The sequence below is a fragment of the Lipophrys pholis genome (assembly GCF_963383615.2).
Source record: "Lipophrys pholis genome assembly, chromosome: 9".
NCBI lineage: Eukaryota > Metazoa > Chordata > Actinopteri > Blenniiformes > Blenniidae > Lipophrys > Lipophrys pholis.
The window spans coordinates 20,840,505-20,867,300 of NC_137639.1; the positions used below are offsets into that span (position 1 = coordinate 20,840,505).

General features: G+C 43.6%; 1 protein-coding gene across 1 annotated transcript; it reads right to left on the reverse strand.

The window, feature by feature from the left end:
- Positions 1–7,587: 7,587 nt before the first annotated feature.
- On the reverse strand, positions 7,588–25,630 carry pou2f2b (POU class 2 homeobox 2b). Its single transcript, XM_080470711.1, has 14 exons — positions 25,391–25,630; positions 20,468–20,533; positions 20,291–20,325; positions 18,402–18,458; positions 16,471–16,590; positions 15,333–15,438; positions 15,143–15,234; positions 14,856–15,005; positions 14,539–14,680; positions 14,235–14,383; positions 13,492–13,689; positions 13,121–13,347; positions 11,712–11,780; positions 7,588–9,037 (listed from the first exon to the last, which is right to left on the reverse strand). The coding sequence occupies exons 1-14, from the start codon at positions 25,473–25,475 to the stop codon at positions 8,995–8,997; spliced, it is 1,539 nt and encodes a 512-aa protein (XP_080326837.1). The 5' UTR covers positions 25,476–25,630; the 3' UTR covers positions 7,588–8,994.
- Between the last annotated feature and the right edge of the window lie 1,166 nt (positions 25,631–26,796).

The following is a 26,796-nucleotide window of genomic DNA, read 5'->3' on the forward strand; positions in this document are numbered from 1 at the left end:
ACGGGGGAAGGTCAAACATATGCAGCGCTGCTCATCAGTTAGCAGATGTCCCCTGACTCAGCTGAGAGAAACTCAATGGAGGGATGAAGATGGAACGACTTCTCGTCTGCAATCCACCACCGAGTCGTCAGAGTGAGAACTTATCTTGAGGGTGTGGGGACACAGGATGAGACTCTGCACACTTCCACTAATGAGCTCTTCTCACTGCAAAGGTCTGAGAGGAAAGATCCACAGTCACACACTGCTTGTTCTCTAATTGAATATGAACAACTCCACACAGTGCACTGCTCTCATCCATCCATCCATCCATCCATCCATCCATCCATCACCACAGGACTGATATACAGAGAGAAGACACGTCTTCACACGTACAACCATTTTAGACTTGTCTATCAAACCAACATACCTGTATTTGGGTTGTCAGAGGGCGAAGAAGCAACCACTCGAAAACACGAAACAGAAGCAGAGAGAAGATGCAACCTGGACACACCCAGGGCCTGAACTCCAACCCCGGTCTTCTTCTTTGCTTGATATCAACCATGAAATCCTATTCGGTGTCATTTGAACGTAAACTAAAAAGGCTGCTTCCTTGAGTCAACAGAACTTTTCTTATCAAAACAAGAAGTCTGGAGAAACATCCATCAATTACATCCCCGATATCCATCCAGACTCAGGATACGCACATCTTTTTCATTTTCCGTTGCACTGTCACATTGTCTACTTTGTATTTGTCACTGTGTTTGGTTCTCAAGTTTTACTGGCAAAAATTCTTTTTAGATTTTGTTTCAACTGATGTGTAAAGCATTTTTCTCTTCTTCTTTGAAGTGCGTAATTTAGATACAATCCTTTCTATCTCTTTTTTTCTTTTTACATGGAGGAACAAGAGAAGTCCACATAAAGCACAAGCAGAATTTAAACCTGCACATGGAGAGAAATGTCTGAATTACTGCATAGACAAATTTCGTAGTTACACGTATTTGGAGTGAAAGTGAAACTACACACGCTTTTGTTTTAAATAGTTATTTGTATAAAATATGTAATTTCAAATACAGTTTACCACATGTAATCTACTTTTCGATTGAAAGACAGAGTGTCATCACTGAGTACGCCTTAATTTGAACTAATATTTGCTTTAAAACCATTTCCAGTACTTTTTCTACTTCTATCAATTCTTAGAACTAAATTGTGATTATCATGGAGATGACCGATAACACGTGGTCCTTTATGTTAGGAGTTAAAACTGCTTCAACCACAGAGGATCTGCGCTCTATTCACCATACATATGAAATCCAACAGCGCCCTCCTCTGGATAGAAACCTACATGACAAGCTGGTGTAAGTTTACCTGTTTGGGTGAGGAGTTCTCTCCAAACCAAGTGCAACTTGTGGTGGAACCTGAACGGGAGGTCAAAGGTCAGTGCTGGGTAGAAAAGGCACAAGAGGAGGCGGCGGGGAGGGGGCGGGGGTCGTCTGTACAGTTTTTGTCTCCTGTTTTTATTTGGATGAATGAAACACTTTCAGTTACAAAAATGACTTAAAATGAACAACACTGTACAATGAACAAGCAGTTATTTTTCTTCTTTTTTTTTGGTTTTCAAGATAAATACACTAAAAGGCTAACTGGCTACCACAAGGGAGAAGAAGAGGCGAGAGGCGGGGGTGGGAGACGGAAAGCAAGGGGAAGAGAGGGATGGGATGGGGGGGGGGGGGGGGGGGGTAGACACACAGGGATGGAATACACAAAGGGAGCAGGAGGACAAGCATACCTGCACACACACGCACACGTATACACACACACACACACACACACACACACACACACACACACACACACACACACACACACAATGAGGAAACGAGCTGACTGTTGTGACAGGGAGGAATTAAAGCTACATGTAGGAGGAAGTTTGCAAACGGTGCGTTGCAGTTGACGGTAACGATCTGGCTTCATTGTTGTCCAAACAACTGGTAATCTTTTTGTCCACCACGCCCGGCCCACTTCTCATGTACCCACCCACACACGCACACGCACACACATTGACACACACATGTTCACACAGGCTCACTGGCAGGTGGACAACTAACAGCCCTCCCTTATTCAACAGTGAACGACCCCCCCTTCTTTGTTTTACAGCTCTCTCTCTCTCTCTCTCTCTCTCTCTCTCTCTCTCTCTCTCTCTCTCTCACAAACAGACCAGCACATGGAAGGGGTTAAAGGTCACGCAGGTTAGGGTCACACATCAGGGGTGAAACAAATATAAAAAATGAAAATAAAAGTGGGGTGGGGGAGGAAGGGCGTGGGGTGGGGTGGTGGGGAGGGGAGGGGAGGGGAGGGGGTGATGGGAGTTAAGCAGTACTCTGGCAGCACGAGCAGAAAGGACACAAACTTAAGAAGGATCAGAACAGCTACAAAGATACCAAGAGAAACTTCATTATCATCATCATCAATCATCATCATCATCATCACCGTTGTCGTCGTCATCATCATGATCATCATAATTATGAGAGGCTTAAGATTATTTTTCCAATGACAAATACTTAAAAATATACATTTCATCATCATCTTAATTATCATCATCATTATTATTATTATTATTTCCCTTTGGATAGCTGAGGTTAATGCTTCAAAGACCGGCTCACTAGGTGACAGAGGAGAGCGGAGAGAAAGAAAGAGGGGGAATAAAGAGATAGAGGGGTGGTGCAGTGGAGGCTTTGTGTTGAGGAGAAGGTCAAGTTCGAACTCTTTGGTTTTATTCTTTAACATCTGACTCACTTTGCTGTGTTGCTGGAGAACCTTTGGACTAAAGCTGTATTGTTTAGGAAAGAAGGAGAGAGGAGAGAGGGATGAAGGAGAGGAAGAGTTGAGTGTGTTTGTGTGTGTGCGTGGATGAGAGTGGGCAGAGGAAGAAGCAGCAACTGTGCTGTCGCTGTTGCTTGTTACGCCAATAAGCTTTCACCCAGAGATCCAGATTCAGCTCCTCCTTTCTGTGATTTTAAATAGAGATTTTAAAAGCGGAGGAATTCACTTGTTCGCTCTGAGAGTCAAAATAAGTGAGACAGTTTAGCTTAGCTTAGCATTAAGACTGGAAACAGAAGGGGAAGATTTTGCTCTGGCTGAATCACGTGGAATTCATGAATCACTGGTGATTCAAATGATTTCGTTGGTTGGAAAGACACGCGCTCATTGACTGCATTTTCGCTCACGAGCTGCTTCTTTCAGTTCAAAACAACAACAACAACTCATTCACTTCACATCGCAAATGTTGACGTGGCTTTTTCGCTTCATTTGACTGAGTTTGCTCTCAGGTGACTAAACAGGCAACAGACAGTTAAGGTCGAGCCTTTGCGTTGTTAGATTTGCATTACTTGTCATAAAGTCAAAGAGCTCAGAGGTTCTTGTAAACAAAAGAGCTTGAAATCACAAATGACTGTGATGTCATGTTTTGTAAATCATGTTTAACATAAAACAGTGGTGGCTCAGAGTGACCAGTCTGGAAAGAGCAGGTAGTGCAGGAATAATTCCCTCCAGAGTGTTTTGGTGTACGTTGCGTTCAGTCTTAATGCTGAGTTAATGTTTGGCGAAATATGAACCTGTTTGTGAGAAAGTGAACGTTATCTCAGAGATGGACGGTTCCTTTAAAGCTACATTCTGTTTCTGGGTGTATAAAAAGGGTCACGGTGAATCTTTCATGAGTCACCCGGAGGAGAGGAGAGTTTCGAGGACTCCGGTGGAGATCAGGACTTTAGGGAGCGTGCGTGTCGCGCGGCGTCCCGTGGCGGGGCATTGACTTTGGTATCATTCACTAAGGGGGTATCCCCGCCACCGAGACCTGCACATTACAGCCGGTCCCCCGGGGCCTGACCTGCACGGGAGACTTGTCCGCTACTTCCACTTCCTCCGGAGTGAGAGACGAAGAGAGGCAAACAAGACGGCGTGCACGCCTCTCCCTTCAGTGTCCACTATCTCAACACACACACACACAGTGTCTGGATGCGTCACCTAGCAACCCCGGCATCAGCCTCTCCTCGCCGCCCTCGCCACCCTCGCCCCGCGGCGCTGCCTGACTAACGCGGACGTCGGTTGGTCAACATGCCCCCTCATCAGGCAACAAAGACCTAAAGGCACAAGAGGGCTCGATGACCTTGGTGATAAAGTTGCTCTGAGGCACAAACGTTGAAGTCTTTTTAAGCAGAAAAGAAGAAGAAGAAAAGAAAAAGAAAGGATCCAGATTTGATGTCAGATTTGTACCAAAGAGCCGCTTTAAGCCCACAGTCCATGTTTGACAGGGAGGCTGCAAGTGAGGGTCGGATGTGAGGAGGGGCTGTGTTCAAAGCTCAACACAGACAGCGGGGGTGGTTTTCCGTGGGACGGGGTGTGTGGATGTGTGTGCGGATGGGAGCATGGACCAGTGAGACCTTTTGACTTCAAATGGCACCATATGAACCTAATGGAGTCAAACTACAATCTAATCAATGATCTGTGACTTCCCACATCGATCCCTCTGTGTTTACCTCCATTAAGACCTCGACCTTTGACCTCACTGTGTCTGATCGCAGCCGACACAGGCACACACGGTCCACACGCACCCACCCCACCCCGAGCCGCACATGAACCCCGCATTTTAAAGCATTCATCTATTTGGTTTATCATCAAAGAATATGAGGTATATGATGAACTATCTCTCTTTCACATCCTACATTGGATGAAGGAATTAAAACCAACCTACAGAAAAGTGGAAAGAGAAAAAGAAACATTAAAAAAATAAGAGACAAAAAGTTAGAGGGCAATTTACAGTTGGGAATTTGAGATCACCCTCCTGCTCTTTTGCCTCCCCCCCTCCTCTGTCATGTAAAAAGGCTTTAGCCTTTGCCCCAGTTGATCTTCTTTTGTGTTTTTGGTTGTGTAGCTGTAAAGCTTTCAGTGCGTTCCTCCCTGCGGAGAAAACACAGAGAACAGAAGCAGCACTGTGCCTCGCAGCACACCTCACGCTGATGCTCAGGCACAAATAATGTTTATGTTATCTGCACTGAAATGGAGTTTTGGCTTGGCTTTCTTCGGTCTAATTACAACGAGACACAAAGGGGAAATAAGCTCAGCTTTCCTCCTGTGAATCATGAAGTGTTTGTCCACACAGTGCTGCCTCTAACTACTGCGAGCCTTCATTTCCCTTTAGGAGGAAAGTCACCTCAGTGAGGAGGAGGAGGAGATCTCCATTAGTCAGACATTATTCGCCTATTAAGTCCTGGCAGGACCCGTGGTTCCATTTCTGGTAGTATTTGGTTTAAAGAAGTAGAAAAAGAACTTCATCAGGGGGGCAAAAACATCACAAATACATCCTTGAATATGAAAAAAAAGCACCTCTAGAAATAAATAAAAAAATAAATAGCAAGAAAAAAAAAAAAGAAAAAAAAGGGTAACAAGCAAATAAATCAACCCTACCCTGAATAAATAGTACAATCAAAAGTCTAAATCATGATTAACGAGGAGAAATAAAAAGCCCAAAGAGAGATAGTGAAAATTTTTGGTCTAAAATCAAGTTATCATCAATGGTTTTTTTTTTTAAGGATCTTTTTTTTTTCTCAAAGTCTTTTTGTAAGTTTTTTCTTTTTCATACATTAGCGATAAGTAAGCAGTAGAACATAGATCTTTTTTCTACAAAATCTATAGAAGCACTAACAGATACATTCCGTCTAAGAGTCGATGTGGAGGCTGAGCTCCACCTTTGAGGTGCAAGCCCTCCACATCTCAAGTTTGGTTTGTGAGACGATTCTCGCGTGTCGACTGTTTTCTTTTTTTTGTTGGGTTTTTTTTTTTTTTTGTCTGGTGTGGATCAAACCAAATGTTCTTTGGATGCGTCCAGCTATCAACCCGTCAGATTCACTGAGGCCTTCACGGTGCGTATTATTCTGGAGCTCAAAGTGCCAATCTGTGAGGGTCAGACTTGCTAAAGAGGCTTTTTTTTTTTTTTCTCTTCTCAAACATTTGGCCTCTTGTTGACACTTAGACAGAAAAACGCAGAGTTACGCCTCAGACTAACCGACACCAGCTGATCTCGTTGCCCTCCTGCAGAGAAGGCCGTTCCTCTTCCTGTGTTTGGTTTGGTTCAATATTTGGTTTGGCATTTTCAAGGTTTTGCTTTTGGCTTTTTGTGAGTGTCTTTTTTTTTCTTTTCTTCTGCCAAGACAGTCTGTTTCTTTATCTAATAAAAATCTGGAAGCTAAATTTTCACAGTATTTTTTTCCAACCACCTGATAAAAATCTCTAGCACGACTACGAAAAAAATAAGGAGCTCTTGTAGTAAGTAAGCGAGTACGTTATTCCAAATAAGTAATAAGCACTAAAGTACAGTACAGAAAACGGCATCAAGAGACACAGCAGAGATAAAACAATCAGAACCAACCAACAGAAAAATAAAAACAGATTTTTTTTTTTTTATAAGATTTCAGTTCAGTGAGGTCATTTGCGTTAAGCTCCATCCAGGACCAGCGTGCTGAGCTGGAGAGAGGGGGAGAGAGGCAGAGGAGGGGACTCACCGTCTGTCCTTCGTCTATTCATCCATGCTACAAGTTTCAGAGTGGGGCCATTGCTGCAGCCCTAAAGCTAACACACGGACAGAGATTCACCGCCTCTCACAGCACCTGCACTCCGTCTTCCTCCCCTCCTCCCTCCAGCCTCATTTGGTTTGGGTTCTTTTTGGTTTGCTTCTGTCGTTCCTTGGGTTGTGTTTCTTTTTGGTTTGGGTTTCTTTTTGGTATCCTCTTACAAAAAGTGTGACGCCTGCTCCCTTCACTACAGTGTGTCCCAGTGTACCCTTCGCTCTGGGGGTTCGGAGGAAAGGATCAGTTCCCTAAATAAAGCTCCCCCCATGGGCTGGTTGGTTTGTTGTTTTGTGGGGGCTGGCCAGGGTGGAGGTGGTTACGGCAGAGAGGGGTGGTGGGAGACCTTCAGTGGGAGCGTCCCGTGTCTTTACCCCTCTCCTGCCTTCACTACCTCTTTATTCTGTTCATGTCATGGCGAAGGGTCTGGAAGAAGAGCCCCGGGCCTTGAGAATGCTTTGGTTTCCATTTGCAAATTAATGGCAGAGTGAGATGGAAAATGACAGTGAAATGCGACGGATGGAAACAAACATGAGTAAACATGTCTAGACATACAAGTGTCAGGGCGGCGCCGCTCATCCCCGAGGCAGAAATGAGAGGCAGCTGTGACTAACCTTGGCTTTATTGACTTGAGTTGCCTTCAGTTCTAACAATTACTTAATAATCTCCAATCAGGACCAAATTTCATACTTTCAAAGTGGGAGACACTCCTGACAACTTTCCAGGGCATGTTCATTTAGCCACGGACTCAGTGGTACATGCCGTCTTCGAGAGGAAAGAGTGGTCCGATTAGGAGTAGAAAATGTCAAACGCTGGTCTTAATAAATTCTCTCGCACCTTGAAATCATCTTGCAGCGTGCCAACTCTGTCTCAGATCTACTGGCACTTGGTGAGGACTGACACGCCCCCCCCCCCCCCCCTCCCCCCTCCACCTTCGTCATCGGTGTTTTTGCAGAAAAGTCACTTAAAACTATGCATGTCGATGGAACAAACTTATGACAAAGATGACAACAAAGAGAATGATTCAAACCCCAGAGCTAACACTACCACAGATAGAATAAATAAGAACTGAAGGCATAATGACTAATAAATACAAGGGAAAAAAAACAACTATATTCAGAGTGTAAAAAAAGGGAAAAACAAAAAGCCAAAAGAGGGATTTAATAACTATTATATGCTCTTCAAACCAGAGGTAGGTAAAGAGACTAAAAATGTGAAGTTACAGCAGTTTTGACAATCATTCAAACAGGTAATACTTTACAAAAACTATTTAAAAATATGCAATATGACACCCGACAGCAGATGCATGAATAGACAAGGATGGAATGAATTGATGGCTGGATGGGTTGGTAGTTGATGGGTGAGTGTGTGTGTGTGTGTGTGTGTGTGTGTGTGTGTAGCAGTAGAGTCCTGGTCCTGGATAGCTTCAGTATTTACACGTCCTTTGAATAAAGCTTTTCTCTCCGTATTTTTGGTTTTTGGTATTTGGGATTTTGGTATGGTTGTCATTTTTTTTCTTTTTTTGTCTTTGTGTATTCCTCTTTCGCCTCCTCCTCAGGTAAATTTTTGGTTTAAACGTATCCACCCCACTTCCTTCAGACCCGCAGCTTTTTCGAAACAATGATAAAAAAAGAACGCTTAAGCACAGTCCTCCTCTTCAGTTTGTTGTCCTTGCCGCCATTCCTTTGTCATATAGTAGAGTCATCTTTTGTAATTTTTGGTTTATGCACTTCGACTTGCATCTCTTCCATCTCTTCCCGCGTTAAAGAGTCATTGGTTTGTTTTCCTTCAGAGAGAAAGAGTGCAGAGATGCCACGTCGATATCATGTTATTGACAAAAAGGTCCCACGTTGCCTCTTTTCCATCAGTTTGGATAGATAAAGATTTTTGGTTTCAATCTTCCCCTTTCCTCCCTTCGCCCCTCGTTCACTTCTCTCCCTCTCTCTCTCCTCTTTCATTCTGTGTATTTTTGGCATCGAAAGGCTGGGAGAGAAAGAGAGAGAGAGCCATTGCGAGAGAAATAACGGAAGAAGAGCACAAGAGAGAGAAAGAGATAGCTTTGGTGTGAAAGGCGAGGTTTCCGTTTCTTCCTCCTTCCTCCTCTCTGATTGGCCCTTGGCGTGGTCACTCGATCTTGGCCCCGCTCAGAGATGGCGGGCTGTGTGCCATTTCGCTGGAGGAGCAGGAAGAGGCGGGGCTGGAGCAAGGAGAGGGGGAGCAGGGGCTGCTGGCCATGGGGAAGGGTGAGGCCTGGGAGACTTTGGCTACGGCGGCGCTGATCAGTCCAGCGCCGGGGTTCTGGCCCATGTGGAGGAGGGCGGGGTGGTTGAGGAAGAGGGAGGAGTGGAGGCCTCCTCCTTGGCCCCCGGAGGCCCCCAGCATCACTTTGCTGCCCCCCTCAAGAGTTGAAAGAGGAAGCTGGCCACCACTGGCTGCTAGGGCTGAGGGGAGGGTGAGAGAGAGAGAGAGAGAGGGAGGGAAGACGAGAAGGTTAAAAAGTAAATGATTTGTTGTGTCGTTGAATGATTGTTGTATGTGGTGCTATATAAATAAAGTTGAGTTGAAATGAAGTAAAACATTGGACGCGTTTCAGTATTTTATCTCTGAGGTGGAATCAGCATCAATTTTAATCGGCGACGTTGAGACTCTAATGTGGCTTTGACTACTTTATTTCAAAATTCAAGCAAAGCAGAACTCCCAAAATATCCAGAGTAAAAGTAACTCAAAATTTGCATGTGCACATATATCCTCATGGTGAGTTGCACATTCTAATTTCCTCAAATATTCCACATCGATATATCCTGCTGACAACAGCTGTTGGGCTCTATTGACACAAACAACATTGTTGCAGGCTTGTCAGTTATCCGAATGGGGACGTCAGGCTTGTCACGCTGTTGATTTCACAGCTCGGCTCATTATATCATTTTAATTCAACTTCACAACATTTACATGCATGTATTCCTAAAAATACATGTTTGGATAAAATCAAAGTTTCATTATACTTTTTTTCTTCTTCTTCTAATTGCGTGCTAGAAAAGAGTGTACCCAGCCAGTACGACACAGACATTTTGAAGTGAGCAGCTTTTTGAGTGAATCGCTTTAGTGAATCTATTTTAATCTGTCGAGGCAGAGGATGGAGAGGTCAGGATATGTTCAACTAAGGATGCGGAAGAGCTCCTAGCGAACGTGGAGACGGTTGAAACAGAGTCAGATGATCTCCTGTGGCGATCCCTGAAGGGCGCAGTCGAAACAGGAAGAAGAATATAGCGACTTTGTGTTTGGCTTCTTCATCTGCGGGAGTTAATAATTTCCTTTCAAAACTACAGAACCCATCCTGAGTCTTAACTCCGTCGATGGGAGAGTTATTGTCGCCACCTTTTTCAAACAAGCCATGTTGGCAGCAGTAACAACGTGCCACATGCACAAATCACATTTACCGAGTCCTCAGTTCAATAGCGATAAAGTCTTGTAAGAAATAAACAATATCTTCAGAGATCTAATCGATGCTGCAAGAGGTGAGCTGACATGAGAGGTCTGTTGTTATGGAAACAAGGCGTGTGATTGGCCGCTTCTCTCTTTATGGTTTCTTGCCGCTCTTCGTTGAGACACGGCGAACTACATGTGAATGCAGCCTAATTGTGTGAGTGATTGAATAGCAACAGGATAAGAGGCTATTTTTCTTGGAAAAACAAGCAATTGGTACACCGTGGCTCGAAATGCAGCACGTCTGCTGGCTGCAGCGCATAATAATCTGCAAAGCCACTTTTTTTCCCCGACTTGTCAATGATTCATCTCCTGGTTTTTAAGTGTTTTAACAGTGAATCCAAAATGCAACTTTGGTTGATTCTGCAACCCCCCCTCCCCCTCCCCGACACACACACCCCCACTTAAAAGGTTTTTGGTGACGTTTCTCCTTCAACAGATTTGACAAACGATGAAGAGATGAAAAGGCTGAAGATGAGTGTGACAGCACATACGCACAAACAAAAGCAACAACACAGGCCCACACATGAACCAACGTCACTCACACGCAGACACTTGATGGGATGGATTCATGGATTCATGGATGTGGACGATAAAGTGTGAGAATGAAGTCACTCCTCTGCTCTCCACACCTCGGCTGCTTCGCAAAAACACCCCTGGCTGCCTGCTCAGCCGTCACGTTTAACCAGATTACTCATCATCACACTTTCTATATAATACATCATCTCTGTTCTTCTACCTCATCCTCTCCCCGCAGAGATGATTCAAAATGACCTCTGCTGAGGGGACACTGGGCTGGACTGTTTGTTGGTCATTTCTGCAGGAAAGAAAGTGTTTGTGCTATTCTTGCATTGTGTAGGAAGGTGTGTGAGCGGCTGTACCATGTGCAGTATGTGCCAGAGTTTCAGTATTTATGCGTGTGTGTGGGGGTGTGTGAGAGAAATGCCTCTATAAGTGTTTAAGAAAAGAAAATTGTATTGCCTGTGCAGTAAAATGGGGCGGGGGTGGGGTGGGGTGTCTCTTTTCGAGGTGTTTTAATGTAGTCTGTGACCCTGTGATTTTTCTAGGAATGAAATAATATTACACCTGCACCCTAGCCTTGACCTCTAAATTATATTCTGTTTATCGGCGGTGCAGAGGCTGAGCTCGCCGTCTCTTTTCTCTCCTAAACCCATTTGCCTTTCAATGCGTCTCCTGCTCTCGCGCACACACCTTGGATTGTGGCCAGGGGATTGTTACCGAGGAGGGCTTGGTTCATCCCTGTGTTAACTCCCATCACAGTGTTCCTGTTGTGACACACACGTGCACGCACACACACACACACACACACGACCACAAACGGGCAGAAGAGGAAAAGGTGAGGGGGGGGAAAAAAGCAGGTTTAGCAGCAAGGACAGACAGAGGGTAAATCCATTCCTGCACTTATAAAAAAAAAAAAAAGAGAAGCAGGTCGCTGACAGTTTGGCTGCACGCTCCTGAACAAGAGGTTGGAAAGAAGAAGTTCATCAAGAAAAATGTTACAGATAAAAGCTTGCTCGAAAGATTAGTTACGGTGTAAGAGTAGACAACATGAACACATTTGCTTAATCTTGAAAGATGTCCCGTGCGCGCAACGTGGAAAGTCGTATTCACCTCAAGTTTGCAGCAAAATCGGTGATGTAGTTTGACACGTCACCGTTCTTTTTACCCATACGCCACAAGCTGTGAACACAAGAACCACACACATACACACACGGGGGTTAGATTGCACTGCTGCACGGAGGAGCCGGTGCCGCCAAGCCGCACGCCAGAACATAATTTTGTGTGTGTGTGTGTGTGTGTGTGTGTGTGTGTGTGTGTGTGAGTACAAGTTTAAAGCATTTAACTACAAACTGCAGGTGAACGGAGTGTGGCGCAGGGCAGCGTGTGAGGTCATGTTGAATATCTGGACTCAATTTATACCTGCTGTGGCGATCAATAAAGACAAAGAAACTGTGAATACAGCTTAATGATTCCATAACTCTTGTTATGATTGTTAATAAGTGTGTGTGTCTCAGTTGATACTCACATGATGGTCTGTAGCCATTTAAATGGTTCAAACTTGAAATTAAAATACTCCCAAAATGTTTTCAATACTTTGAACAAACTTAAATGCATGTGATCAAAATCAATTTACCAATGAGCACCAGTGTCTCACCATTTGTGGCAAGAAAGTACCCCAAGCATTTCTTACTGAAAGCATCGGGTATACGCTTGAAAATTAACTAGGTTTTACTCAAGCGTGTTATTATTTTATTACTTAAGAGATAAGATCAGAGGTTGTCGATAGTGTGAGGAGGATGGTTCCTCATAGAGGGCATAACCAAACTGCCCCCATTCACCTCTGATTTGTATTAATTTGTGGTTACATACAGGATTTCCCAGATCAATTTGACATTATAAAATAATAATGGCTGTTGGGATCGAGAAGATATATATATATATAAAAAAGAAAAGTCTCACAGACATGATGTATCATATATTGTGTGCAATTCTTCACACACAACTGACGGACAAAATGTCTACTTTAACAGAATCTTTCAAATGGACTCAGTATTTGACAAACAATTAAATCAAATCTCAATTTTACACCAACTAAAACACAGCTCACATCATCTGCCGTCACCTTCACGGTGCCTTTCACTGCTGAGAATTAATGTCGACTCTGACCGCGGCCATCTGAAGTCATGTTTCGCCTTCGCATTTATTGATTTATTGGAGATGTTGTTAACCCCAATCCTAATCCCTTTCAAAGCAGAGTAATTGCTCTTATTAAGAGTTTGACATTTCCTCTTGTAACAAGGATGAAAAGAAATGGAATAAAAAAAAGAAGAAACTTAAACTTTTGTTTTCATACGTATGCCAAAGTTTATGAGCTGTGCCAGTGTCGTATTGAAGGTTAAACATGTTTTGCATGCTTCTTTTCATTGTCATGGTTGCATATGAAAGAGGCTGCATGGCTGGATGCCACCGGAAGAAGGTTTTTAAACTGCGGAGAAAAAGTGATTTAGTTGCAATCTTACCCTGCGGTGAGGTTGAGTGTGCTGTGGCTGGGAGTGGCTGGGCTGGCTGTGCTACGGGGAGGAGGTGGAGGAGTCGCCGGGGAGGCCGCGGAGCCGAGGGCGGGGTGGGTTGAGCTGAGAGAAGGGTGGGTGGAGGTGAGGCTGGAGGTCAGGGGGCAGATGGGGGACATGGTGGTCACCGTTGTGCTGCTGAGACTGGTCACGGCCTGTGACAGCTGGCTGGACATCTGTCAGAGGGAACAACGACAACGGCAGGCTCAAATTATCTGAACGACTGACAACAATGTGTCGCTCGCCAGTTATGAAAGAAAATGAAATGTTTTGTGTTTGTGTCGGTGAGGATTGACAGGTGTGGGAGGCGCGGTGCTCACCATGTGAGGGCTGTAGCAGGGAGCTTTGTGCGTCGGTGGGGCAGTGGGGGGCTGGCTGGGCAGGGGAGGGGTGGCACTGCTGGGATTGATGCGCTTCTCTTTCTGCCGGCGGTTGCAGAACCAGACCCGGATCACCTCCTTCTCCATGTTGAGCTGCTCTGCGATCAACAGGATCTCCTCTGAGGTAGGCTTCTGGTTCTGCAGGAAGGGAGAGAAAAACAAAATACAACATGGAGGATTTTAGTCAGAAATACAAAAACAATACGAAGATTTCATTGACGCAAATTAAGATGGCACAATTTAGCCTGTCGCATTCAAAGGTGCAGTTAGAAAATAAGAACAGAAATTATATTTTATGGAATCATCTAATATTCTGAGATATTTTCTCAATGAAATGATTTTAAAAAGGGCTTGAAATATTCAAATGTATTTGTAATACATGTAAAGTACGTTGAAGTTTCACAATTTCAATTAAATTATTGTTAAAATGGACTTTTCCTTTTATTTAATTTTGTTCAGACACATTCGTTCTTTTGTGAAATTATATTGCCAATAAAGCCACGAGGAGATGGAGACAGGTATTAATATTTGCCTCAGATTTGTCTTTCCATTCTTAATTAAAATCAGCTGTTTCTTTTGAAAAAATAAAATGCCACAAAATAGGTCTTATTTTTAATGGATAAGACGTACAATAAGCCAAAGCGACACGTAAACATGATCAGACCGTGAGATTACTTTCTTACCGTCAAAAATGAGCGCTCCAGGGCCACGCGTACATTCGTTTCAATGCTGGTTCTCTTCTTCCTGCGGCGACCAGGAACCCCGTCGAAGCCCATGGAGGGAGAGGACAGGGAGCTGGGGCTGGGCAGGGTGCTGTCGATGGACATGGTCTCTATGGGAGACATTCAAACACGTTCACAAGGGCACCCATGTTGAAGTACCGAGCAGGTAATCTATGTGATTAAGGAGAATAGAAAATCTATAGAATTTTGGTCAGTTGTATTTCTTTTAATCACAAAACAGGTCGGATATTGTTTCCTGGCCCACCTGCATCGTTGAGCCACTTCTCCAGCAGTGGCTTCAGCTTGCACATGTTTTTAAAGCTGAGGTTGAGCGCTTCGAAGCGAGAGATGGTGGTCTGACTGAAGTCGTTGCCGTACAGTTTCCCCATGGCCAGGCCCACATCACCCTGGTGGAGAGATTAGATCAAAAAGAGACACACCAATGAAAGCACATTAAATGCAGCCACACCAAGAGCTCTGTGACGAGACAAAAGAAAGAACTTTAATTGATTTTAAAGCAATAAAAAAAATAAAAATAAAATATGGCAATAACTAAGCTAAACTACTGAATATAATTTCTACCTGTGTGAAGCCCAGTTTGATGCGTCTTTGTTTGAAAGTGCGGGCGAACTGTTCCAGCTCCTCCAGGTCGCTGGGCTCCTCCGGATGAGGGGCCCCCGAGGGGACCGTGGTCACCCCTCCGCCACCGCTCACCTCCGCACACTTATCTCGCTGCAGCAGGTGCAACAGGAGCAGAATGAAAGTGAGATTTATAGACAGAAACTGAGAAACAGAAGTGTTTTCTCATCGCCGCTGCACAAGGCGAGATATTCTTTTCCACTGACTGATGCGTCACAGTTTCCTCCTACCTGAGTCTGGAGTCCCATTCGAGTCGGAGCAGAGAGCAGGCTCCCCTGGTTTTGCTGAGGTAGCGATAAAAGATTTGGTGTCGATAGGAGTCCTGAGAAGTAAAAAAAAAAAAGCAGCATAGTATCAGATTTGAATATTTAAAAAAAAAAAAGATTTTCTCTCTCCGTGTTAAAATGGATGTGCGGCCACCTTGCTGGCCCTGCTGTGCCTGTGGCAGGAGAAACTGGGCAGGAGACTGGAGCGGGTGACCGGGCACCAACACCAGCTGCTGGAGCTGCAGTAGCTGCTGAATGTCCTGGAAAATCAAGACAAAACAGACGGGTCAGAGAAATAACAGGGTTTTTCTTAAGTTTCCTAGAAGGCTTGTGTCGTATATGCACACAGGAAATCGTGAATAGAAGACAATATTTTTTTCAATAAACATTTCAGGCTCTCTTATTATAATTTCAATTAGGTTAAAAAAAATCTAAGATATTTACACTTTTTTTTTTTTTTTTAAGTGAAACCAGATTTATCACAGCTGAAATGTTAAAAGAAAGTTTAAACCTTTTTAGTTTCGAAGTGTAGAAATAGACAAAGGAATTTACTTTCTAATAATAATCAGTTTGTTTGAGATGCGTCTGTATATCTGTATATGCCAACTGGATGGAGAAAACATGAAGAAGGAGGAGGAAAAAATTTGCAACTATTAAAAATGGCAAAAAAACAAAAAGAAAAGGAAAACGTGTACGTTCACACACGGTGGAAACTGTGACTCATTAAATGAACGCAACGTGCGCAAAAGGACGGGTTCCAAGGACGGACAGCGGTTCCTCAATCAAGCCGCTCTCGGGGTTTGATTGGCAGTCGGTACCTGGGCGGTGAGCTGGATTGGCTGGGAGAGGGTGAGCTGGGGCGGAGGAGGAGGGACAGGGACACTTTGGGTGGTCTGTTCCTGTGTGCTCTGCCCCTGTCCCTGGGACTGAGCCTGCTGTCCCGCTTGCTGCTGCTGCTGGGCTTGCTGATTTGCTGCTGCAGCTGCCTGAGCTTGCTGATTGGCTTGGGCGGCTGCATGCGCAGCATGAGCTGCATGGGCTGCACTGGACTGCTGCACAGCTGCAGCCAGAAGCTGCGCCTGAGCTTGCTGCAGCAATAACTGTTGCTGTGCAGGCAAAAGGGCTGTCAACTGGCGAAGCAGGAGGAGGAGGAGGAGGAGGGGACAGGATGAAGAGGAGAAGAGTATTAAGAAAATTGCAGCGAGGACACCAAGCAGGAAGTGGTTAAAAAGCAGCACAAGAATTGCAGGAACAAGCAAAGCAAAGGGCACGTCGGTGTGTGTTGCTCTTACCCCTGCGAGCTGGGAGCCGGTCAGCATGAGCTGCGTGTGTTGCAGAGCCGTCTGGGAAGGAGTCGGGCCGTGAGAGTGAGGGAGGGCCGGGGACATGTCAGCACACTCCTCCATCTTATTCTGAAACAGAGTAAATACAGAGGGCTCGTCTTTTACAATACAGCAAATCACAAAAACAAAGAGCCTAGTCAGTTTCTAGGCTAAAATAAATGGAGTAACAAAATACACTTGGGATATTTAAATTCATGGGAAATAATTGTATAACAGTTTGATATAAATGATGTTTTCTTCTCCTTTTTTTTGTACATGTTCCAGCTAAAGCTCTTTACTTGATGTTTATTTGTCAGGGACCATGTAATAAATACTTTCATCTTAAAGAAAAGATGCTTTGTACCAGATTTAGCTGTTGCTAAACTTTGTTATAATGTATTCCTCCCAGCCCACTTGTGCTCCCTGTGCTGTTGATTTACAGCGTTAATCCTGGAGGGCGGAATAGAGGCGGGTCACTGTCAGTTTATACGACTCCAGTACAGCCACGTTTAACCTTTCAGAAAGAAGTGCGAAATGAACTGCATAAAGAATTGAATTGCACCGTTTGCTTTATTTGCAACGAAACAAGACAGACAGTTTTGTTTTTTGGGTTGTATTATAATTTGTACTTTTCATGCAGTATATGAAAACAGTGTTTAGGTTTTTTGGGCGGTCCTTTTCACGAGAATCGTCGAAAAAAGTCACTGTAACTTGCAGACTTGTTTTTACACACGATCACCTTAATAGTGCAACTGGGATTCCAAACCCAGTTTCCCTACACTCAAGATCAATATGTAACCTGATGGACCTCAAGGGGGGACTTTTCCTTTGCATGATGTGTGTTAAATACACACACATTGTTAAAGCAAACACGAAACCAATCTCACCTGTAAAATCCTCTTTCTAGTTGGTAAAGAACAAAGTGTATGCAAATGAAGAGCCAGAGGCACTCAGCTGAGGTGGGATTAACAGCGCTTCATCTCTGATGTGACTCGCCTGATTCCAATGAACTCATTCAGGCTCTGCAGGGTTTTTCTCCTTCCTTCTCAGGTTCAACTGTCATCATTGGTGCCAGTTCATGGTAGCATCTGTTTTTTTCCAGGAGAATATCAACATTTCCTCCACTTTCAAATCCCATTTTAAATTTGATTGAATTAAAAACAACCAGATTTTTACCTCTTTGATTGTCAACATACCTCAATTTAAGAGTTTTGTTTTATTTAACAACCCAAACAGGTTGTCAGCAATTTAAAGGTGTTGTTAGTTTTCTGGATTATTAAGAGAATTTTAATTGAAAATGTGTAAATGATCTATAATTTCTTACCTCCTGATCAGCATGCTGGGCACCACCAAAGGCCATGGTAAGATCTGTTCAGGCTGACTAAACAATAGCAGACACTGAGCCAAGTCACGTGACCTGGATACTAATATAGCTAAAGAATTTAGATTTATATATAGTTTGAATTTCACCCACTAAATGATGTGAAATCTCTGTAGTCTATGCTGCCTGTGTCATATTGTTAAGACAAGTGAGTTAGATCTGAGATATATGTGTGTTTTGTCTTATCTCTTTTCCTTTCCCCCCCCCTCCTGGCACCAGGCATGTTTAAACTGGCAGAAAACCTTCTTCCAGCTCACTCATTTGCATATCCTCTGCGCTATGCAAATCAGGAAAAAAATTCCCAAGTTTAGGAAATACTATTAGATGCATATTTGACTTCTGGCTTGGCTGCGTTTACATGGAGGACACACATATTCAACCTCAACGTCGAACGTGACAAAAGGCCAATTCAGTGCATAGAAATCCCGTGAATGAGGCCTGGTATGTGACGTTGGGACACAAAGGATGCACAAACAAGAGGCGCAGGCGCACGCACGGGCATGCACGGGCAGGGACTCACCTTGCTGCTGCCCAGGTTTGGCGACAGAGGAAAGGGACTGACTTTCATGGACTGAGCCTGGAAAAGAAGAGGATAAGAAAACAAACACCTCAGAAATGACAGTTGAAGCGACACAGATTGAATTTGTTTATTTGTTGATAAACTGAATATTATTAAATCAGCTGTGGATCAGCAGTGGCGGCTAGTGATGAATTTCTTAGGTGGGGCTCTTCATTATTATTCCTTTTCAGCTCATGTTAACTTAATTTTGCACAATTGGATTGCAAAATAAACTGTGCTTTTTTTAAACTCTTCAGTCAATAATTATTATGAAGATATCGAACATTTATAAACATGAACAAACCTGTACAAAATTCCAAAGACATTTATCTTTGTGTGCATTTAAAAATGATGGAGAAAGTTGAACCTGAACTGCAGCTTTTCAGACACATTTCTTCTTTCAAACGTTAAATTAGAAGAGATGTGACAGAGTTAATAATAATCAGACTCACCGCTTGTGAGCTTCATGTCAAAGTCTCGTAAAAACACGCGAGAACCAACCAGAACTGACTTTAAGCCAATCACCGAGCAAGGAGCGATTTAAAAGTCGCCCCCAAAAATTGAATGACGCTGATTGGTTTAATTTATTGTCAGTCAGTCATAGTGTCGATCAATGATTGGTGAAACCGCAATTAAACCCCGCCTCTTCGAGGCAGTCGCATGTTGCCCCAGGCTGCCCACACACACTAGAGAGAGAGAGAGAGAGAAATCAAGAAATCCTCTCTTTTATTGAAGATCATCTATAGAAAATTAAGCGAATATACTTCAGGGCCCATTGTTAGTTTGTTGGCATTAACATACTTTGAAATTATAACAGTTTATTAATATAGTTTACAATTTATTTTTCTGCTTCTTTTAGTTGGGTGTGTGTGTGTGTGTGTGTGTGTGTGTGTGTGTGTGTGTGTGTGTGTGTGTGTGTGTGTGTGTGTGTGTGTGTGTGTGTGTGTGTGTGTGTGTGTGTGTGTGTGTGTGTGTGTGTGTTTGTTTGGTTTTTTGTTTGAGACTGGAGGAAATAGTAACAGGTATTTTATCATGACGGGTTTACTGTGTGGTGGTTAACACTCTCACCTCATTGTGAAAGTTTTCACCTGTGAAAAAGTGAAGCTCGGGGGCATTTCTGTGTGAGGTTTGGCATGTTCTCCCTGTGTGTATGTGTGTGTGTGTGTGTGTGTGTGTGGGGGGGGGGGGGGGGGGGGGGGGGTACTCTTGTTTTCATCCAATACTTCAAAAACATGAACTTAAATGGTGAAGTTGTGTGTCTCTCTGTTTCCCAACCAGAAACCTTCAGGTTAGAGAATCAGGGAGTCCAGCTATTTTTACTTCATTGGCTCCATGACTACGTGTAATTATCGACAACTCCTGCGGAAAATAAATATAGATATCATGATCACATTTATTGTAAACTTTCCCTAAATCTAAAATGAACCATTTAAAGTCTTATCAAACCAGTTCTCACAAAACCACCCTCTCCAGATTTAATCTTTCGGCTCATAATATTTCTACCATCTATACTTCTTGTGCCTTTTTTGTTATTATGACCTCAATTCTTACTGTTGAACCATTGCCATGTGGACAAATTGTGATCAGCAATTACTTTTATAAAAAATTTGCTGTCTTCTTTTTAAATTCTGCTCCTGGAAAGGTCAAAGCATGTGACAGATTGAGCTCGTCTGTGAACGCGGACGTCACCTCTGAGTTCTGACGTTGTTTTCTGGATAACCAATGTTGACTGAAGATGGGGGGGAAATGTTTACAGCCTGAGAAAAGTCTCTTTAGTTGGATTATTTACTGCGTGTGGGTGAAAGAGGTGGGAGATCAGTGCAACAATCAGAGGAGTCACTTGTACCTACCTGGTGATTTGATTCAGATCCATTCCGCTCTGAATCTGTGTGGGAGGCGAAGGAAAAACTGATAAATCACTTCAGCACTGCACATGAGTTCACAGCTGTAATTTCCGATGCCACGCACAACATAGAACACACTCTGTGTGTGGACACTGTGCGTTTCAACTGGCCGCCATAGCTTACCTGTGCCCTCCAACGGCGAGTCAGCCCCAACTTTCTCAACCTCTACTGGCTTTGACATCCTGATATCTGAAACAGGAAGAGTCAAAGACAAACAAGTCAGCGCCGCTGATTTGTAAACGTACGTCAGATGGTAAAAGTGCTCACGGAGGCAGAATAACAAGACGTCTGCAAAGCGGTTGATTAGATTCTCCATGACAGTCGGGGAAAGAGGATGGCCAGCCAGCGCGTCGGCCTCGGATGTGTTAGGGTTGAAGGTTTTCAGGTCACAGACTGGGCCCACACACTGTACATCAACAACAATGGCTTTGAATCATTCATGAGAGGAGTTCGGCCCACATTCATTCATTCTTTCCAATCAGTGGTTTACAATGAGAGTAGGTTTGCTTGTTCTAAATTTAACCCAAGGTGTTTACGTGGGAGCATCTAAAAATGTCTCACCTCATGTGTCATTCATTACAAGACCACATCACTTCCTGGTTGATATTGTGTGGGGACGTTTCCCCCACAGGGCAACAGCAATGGATTAAATGAGGCAAGAAATGTATGATTAAATGCTGTTCATCCCAAAAACAGAGCAGCATATTGGCAGCGGTGAGTTTAGAAAAGAAAGAAAAGATGGTGGTTGGAGGAGAGAAAATGAATGCATGTGTAAGTGAAACTCTATGTGACATCCAGTGGAACAATTATGATCCAACAGAGGCTTGTTTATTCGTCTGAATCCACAGCCAGCAAAACAACATTTTGCTGTGTTCGTCTGAAACCTTTTTTACCTCTCTTCTTCTTCCTCTCTTCTAAACGCACGCACGCACGCACACACCAACTTCCCTTTTGTGAAAACATGCAAATCTGCCCAACGACCAACTAATTATATCTGCCACCTGCATAATAAACTCTGTCTCCCTCTTTTTTTGCAGTCCTTTTTCACTTTTTCTCTCCCCCTCTCTCTCTTCTGCAGTTTCTCATTCTGCAGATAACACATGCACAGGCGTCATCAAAGACTGTAATCTTCCTGTGGGGGATCTCTGTGTTTTAAGCAATATGAGAAAGTACATAAATAATTTCTTCTCATGCTATAAGAAAAATGGTCAAGCACGTTGTTCACCATTGGGGGGCAGTAGTGACACATAGAGCAGATGAGAAACCTGCTCCACTGACCAACACTGACCTGATGCCAAATCATTAAGAGTGCTCTCGTTACAATGACTGATCTCATCAGCTGTACACACACACACACACACACACACACACACACACACACACACACACACACACCAGTTTCAGTGAGGCAGATGTGAGAAGAGTGACAACGGTGGACTTTGACACATGCACGCGAGGTCTTTAGGGGAAGGGGGAAGTGATTGCACACACACACACACACACACACACACACACACACACACACACACACACACACACACACACACACACACACACACACACACACACACACACACACACACACACACACACACACACACACACACACACACACACGCACACACACGGCAGGGTTTCCCTCAACAAGCTAATATTGGTCACAGCTGAAGTGGATGCAAATATCTGGTTAATCTATTATTACAGTTTATTCGTGGGCAATTCCAGATTTTACACATGTAGCACCTGCTGTATGCAGGAGCTATTAATGAAACCAGCAATGTGTCCAGTGTTGCTCAATTGTTGCCGGAAAAACCACTGAATCTACGCTAAAATAACATCTTCCTCTTTGCGTCCACAAATACTGCAACACACAATAAGATGAATGAAACATGAAGCCATGTTATGATCTTCAGCTTACAGAGTGGACATTACTGAAGCCCAAACCACCATATAAAAAGATTGTGCAGCTCATAAAACAGCCATAATGTGAAGCTCACAAAGTGCCGCCTATTACAGCTTCTATGCCGCCTAGTTACAGGACATACGGGGAAGGTGTGTGTGTGTGTGTGTGTGTGTGTGTGTGTGTGTGTGTGTGTGTGTGTGTGTGTGTGTGTGTGTGTGTGTGTGTGTGTGTGTTGATTCATGGTTCAAAATGGCCTACAGACAGTAGCATGCTGGATAATGTGGTCAGTAATACAGTGGTGGGACAGTATATCAAGATGCTGCGTCTTTCTCTCACTTCCCCTCCCGACTTCCCCTTGTACCGGGTTGAACACGGAGTGCTAAACCCAACACTTACTGTCAGTGGAGCTATTAATATTAGCTTGCTCTCTCACTCTCTCTTTCACTCTGTCTTTTCATACGTTCCTCTCTTTTCCGACACTCAGCTGCACGCACTAACTCCCAGCTAATTTCACATGACACTCAGCAGTATTACAGTTCATGACTCTGTAAACTTGTGACTAAAAATACAGTGAAATTAAAGGGTTCACCATTTTGTTCGTGCAGGTGGCCTTCAAACTAATTCCCTGCAGGTATGATGATTTTTTTTTTTTTAAAAAAAGCAGAGAGCGCAGACAGCTCCTTGCTTACCTCACAGCAAAGTTTAGGGTTTCCTCTGAGAGAAACACCCTGGCTGTACGTAACCTACAACATATAATGCAGTATAATCCTGTGTCATCATGAAGATAAGATGCAACACAGAGGACAAAGACAACTGCCTGCATCTGAACTGTATCTGTTATTCTCCTCGGGGTATTTTTGGCCAACAATGAAACTCTTCTGCAACCACCCAGAACCAACAGCGCCATCCTCTCACCCGGCTTTCTCATTCAGGAGAACAAAACCGACGCCGAGGAGGGGGTGTCAAGAACACAGATTCATCAACTGTGGATGTAAAGATGAAGCACAGCTGTAAAGCTACTGATATTAGAACAACATGATGAAGAGTCAACTATCAAACTGAACACGTACAATGCACATGCATGAGGATGAAGTGATACATTCTTCATACAAAATGATTATAATCAAATATCTGTCTCAAGAAATCTAAAAAAGAACTGGAGGCAGAATTTGGAAATGAAGAAAAACATTAAATAGAAAGGAGAGCCCCCCCCCCCCCCCCCCCCCCCCCCGCAAAAAAAGAGAAAGTTACATTGGTTTGCTTGAAGCTTCATTATGATCTGTGCAGCTAATTTTGATTGAAAATCCTTGTCTAATATTCATTAAAACAATACAAATCAAACAAATGCCACTGTGATCAGATAATAAAGACAGAGCAAAATCTGTGTCCCTGTTAGAAAAAGAGAAAGATGCTTCAGTGTCACGTTAATATTAATGCACTCTCATCAACTGAAAGAGGATCTGACCCTCAAAAAGACTTATCACCGTGTGGCGAACGTCGACCTTTATTACTCCTCCTTTATTCTCTTTCAATTCTGTCTAATCACCCTTTTGGCAACTTGCTCATCAATAACAGTAATTGAATGACAATGATAAAAACACAAATAAAAAGTTGAGCTCAATACTGATATTTGTGATACTGTTATGTTTTTCCCTCTTTGGTCAAGCACGACTTCCTGCCAGAGGACTCGACTGATAACATCACCTTGAATTTTAAAAGAAAAAACAATGTGCTTGAGCTTGTGAAGACTAGTGTCTCTTTTCAAAGATAGGCCCACTGTTTCTAGGATGTGATGTTTATAATTATTGTGTGCACGTAATGAATTATATGGAACCAGATTGTGTGTCGACACTTTCCTACAGAAATCCAGAATCAAATTTTTCAGTCTTTTATGCCATTATTTATCATTTTGGTGAGTTTAATTCTAATCAACAGATTTTATCAGATAGGAATGAGACATAAAGGTTTATATTCACACTTCAAAATGCTGAAATAAAATAATTTAATCACATTGTGGAATATGATTATTTTAATTCCATGGGTTAACAGCATAAATAAACAGTTAAAAAACAAAATACCCAATAAGTTGCATAAGTTGTTTTTTATTCTAGCTATATAATTTCTTCCGATATCATTTGAAACTATTGCACCATTATGAGTGTCTGATTTATTTACATAGTGATCCTGTGTGCATCATTTGTCACAGGTCGAGAGCAGGATGTGTCACTCTGGTCAAAGAAACTCACCAGAGGCCACATCATGTTAACAATCACATAAAGGGTGTGATTGATCTGAGTCAGTTTTAAAATTATCAAACCACATCAGCAAGATTAGATGTATGCGTTAATTGACTTTTAAGAATTAAGACTTCTGGTAATTTGTGAGTCACTCAGCACCGGCTGTGCTCTTTTCACAGAGGTCATTCTCGATCATTCAAGGCCGTTTCGACCACTTCTCCCGGGCGGAGCTGACCACCGAAACCAGGCCAGGTCACTTTATTCTGCTTTTTCAAGATATTAATTCTAAATACTCACTATCATTTTAGACATTTCCCCCCCTTTTTTTTCGAACGGTTATCTCCGAATGCGAGTTCTGCAAATTGCATAAAAAAAAACATTTTTAAAACGAGGTTATGATGTGAACACACACACACACACACACACACACACACACACACACACACACACACACACACACGGGAAGAAACTTCTTCAGCAACGCGTTAAGTGACATTATGTTGTGAAAAGCCATACACAGTTTTCCTGAAGCAGCTTGTTTAAGTATTCACTAATCACGTTAAGCTCAGACAGAGGCACGCTCTGGGCTGGGGCTGACACTGACCTTTCCCTCTTCCTGCGACAGGCGTCCACTCATCCATCCATCCATCCATCCATCCATCTATCATGCCTCTCCATCTTTAGCTTCGTTCCTCACCCTTTGATGTGCTCTAATTAGTTGAGCTTGTTAGACCCAGTGGCATTAATCAACAACACAGACACAGTTCTTTCTCACTCACTCACACACAAACACACGCACACACGCACACACGCACACACACAGCCTGACTTTCTACACACCGAGCCTAATTGGTCCTGGCAAATGAAGGCCACCAAAGAGAGAGGGCTGCACAGACAGTTACTCACCTGGCAACCACATACTGGAGAAGTCCTTTGCTGCTATTGCTGCTGTCTTGGTCATATCTGTGGAAGAGATTGTGTGTATGCGCATGTGTATGTGTATGTGTATGCGCGTGTGTGCTACCTAAAGAAAAACTCTCACTCTCCCTCACTCTGCCGCTCACTAACCAAAAGGGGGAGTGTATTAAATCATATGGTTGAGAGAATTACTCTCTCTCTCTCTGTCTGTCTGTCTCTCTCTGTCTCTCTCTCTCTCGTGCACATGACAGTCCACACCTCCAAGCCCCACCTACTCCCCCACATCCTGCAACAAACACAGGAAGTAAGCCTCAAAAGAGTAGGAACCAGGTTCAGAGGAGAGAGAGAGAAAACACTGAGAAAACAAAAAAGAAAAGGGGGACACATGAGATGTTAGAGAGTGGGAGAGTGTGAGTGAGCTCACAGATCGAGCAGATAGATGAGGTGAAAGAGAGGGGGATGACGGAAAGTGATGGTGTGGCTGGAAACACACAATCACACACAAACCTAACTTGCACGCAATCAGAAAATAGACGGCTTTACACCCTGACCAAAGAAGGCATTAAAGATCTATATCACACAAGGCCTGCCATACTTGCAAAACTTCTCTAAACTTAAGATATCTTCCTTAAGCTGAACACCAAATTCTTGTAGCCTGTTTCATCATCCTTCCTCAGTCGTGTCGGTGTTTATGCATGACTGTGGGTTCGTCGCTCTCCCCAGCAGATAGGTGGTCTGTCAGGAGGAGGGGGTCGGCACCACCAGGAGAAGATGTGAGACATCCTCGGCCGCAGCTCCATCTGAAGCCGAGCGGAAGGAAAAAACTCAGTCACTGTACCACTGACCACGCCAGTCTGTGGGCTGGCTGCCTGCCTGCACACTGTGACACACACCACAGAAAACCCACACTCTGAACCCACACACGTGACGGGGAGATGTGACTTTAAAGTGGAACATACGCCACATGTGAGACATTATCAAAATTGAAAAAAAAAAAACCTGAGAGATAAACAAGTGAAACCCTGAAGTCAAAGAATCATGCCGAGGAAAGAGAAGCAGAAGAAGGAAAAAAAGAAAAAGCCTCCTTTCGCAGGTCTGAATGTGTCATTGAGTTGCTCTGACAGTAAAGCGAACAGACCACAAGGTGGCACTCTTGATTCTCTCAACCTGATGAAGAACTGAGGGTCCATCCAGCAGAGAGAAATGAAGGCAGACCACTCACTGCACCCCTGCCTGCCTCCCTGTCCTTCTCCCCTGGTCCAAGTTCACTAATTCAAAAGCTAACGGCAGCAGAGTTCCCAAGTTTAACCTTATAAATACTTTATGTGGTGATTTACAACAGCCCAATGTACAGCCGGATCCACGCTCAGCACACAGCTCTGCACTGGAGGCGC

Coding starts and splice junctions, on each gene's coding strand:
- pou2f2b (XM_080470711.1), bottom strand. CDS start 25,475: ATGCGCATACACACAATCTCTTCCACAGATATGACCAAGACAGCAGCA. Junction 16,591..18,401: donor CAAACCTGGGCAGCAGCAAG/GTGAGTCCCTGC, acceptor ACTCTGTTTCAG/AATAAGATGGAGGAGTGTGC. Junction 9,038..11,711: donor GATTTTGCTGCAAACTTGAG/GTGAATACGACT, acceptor CCCTCCCCTCAG/CCCTAGCAGCCAGTGGTGGC.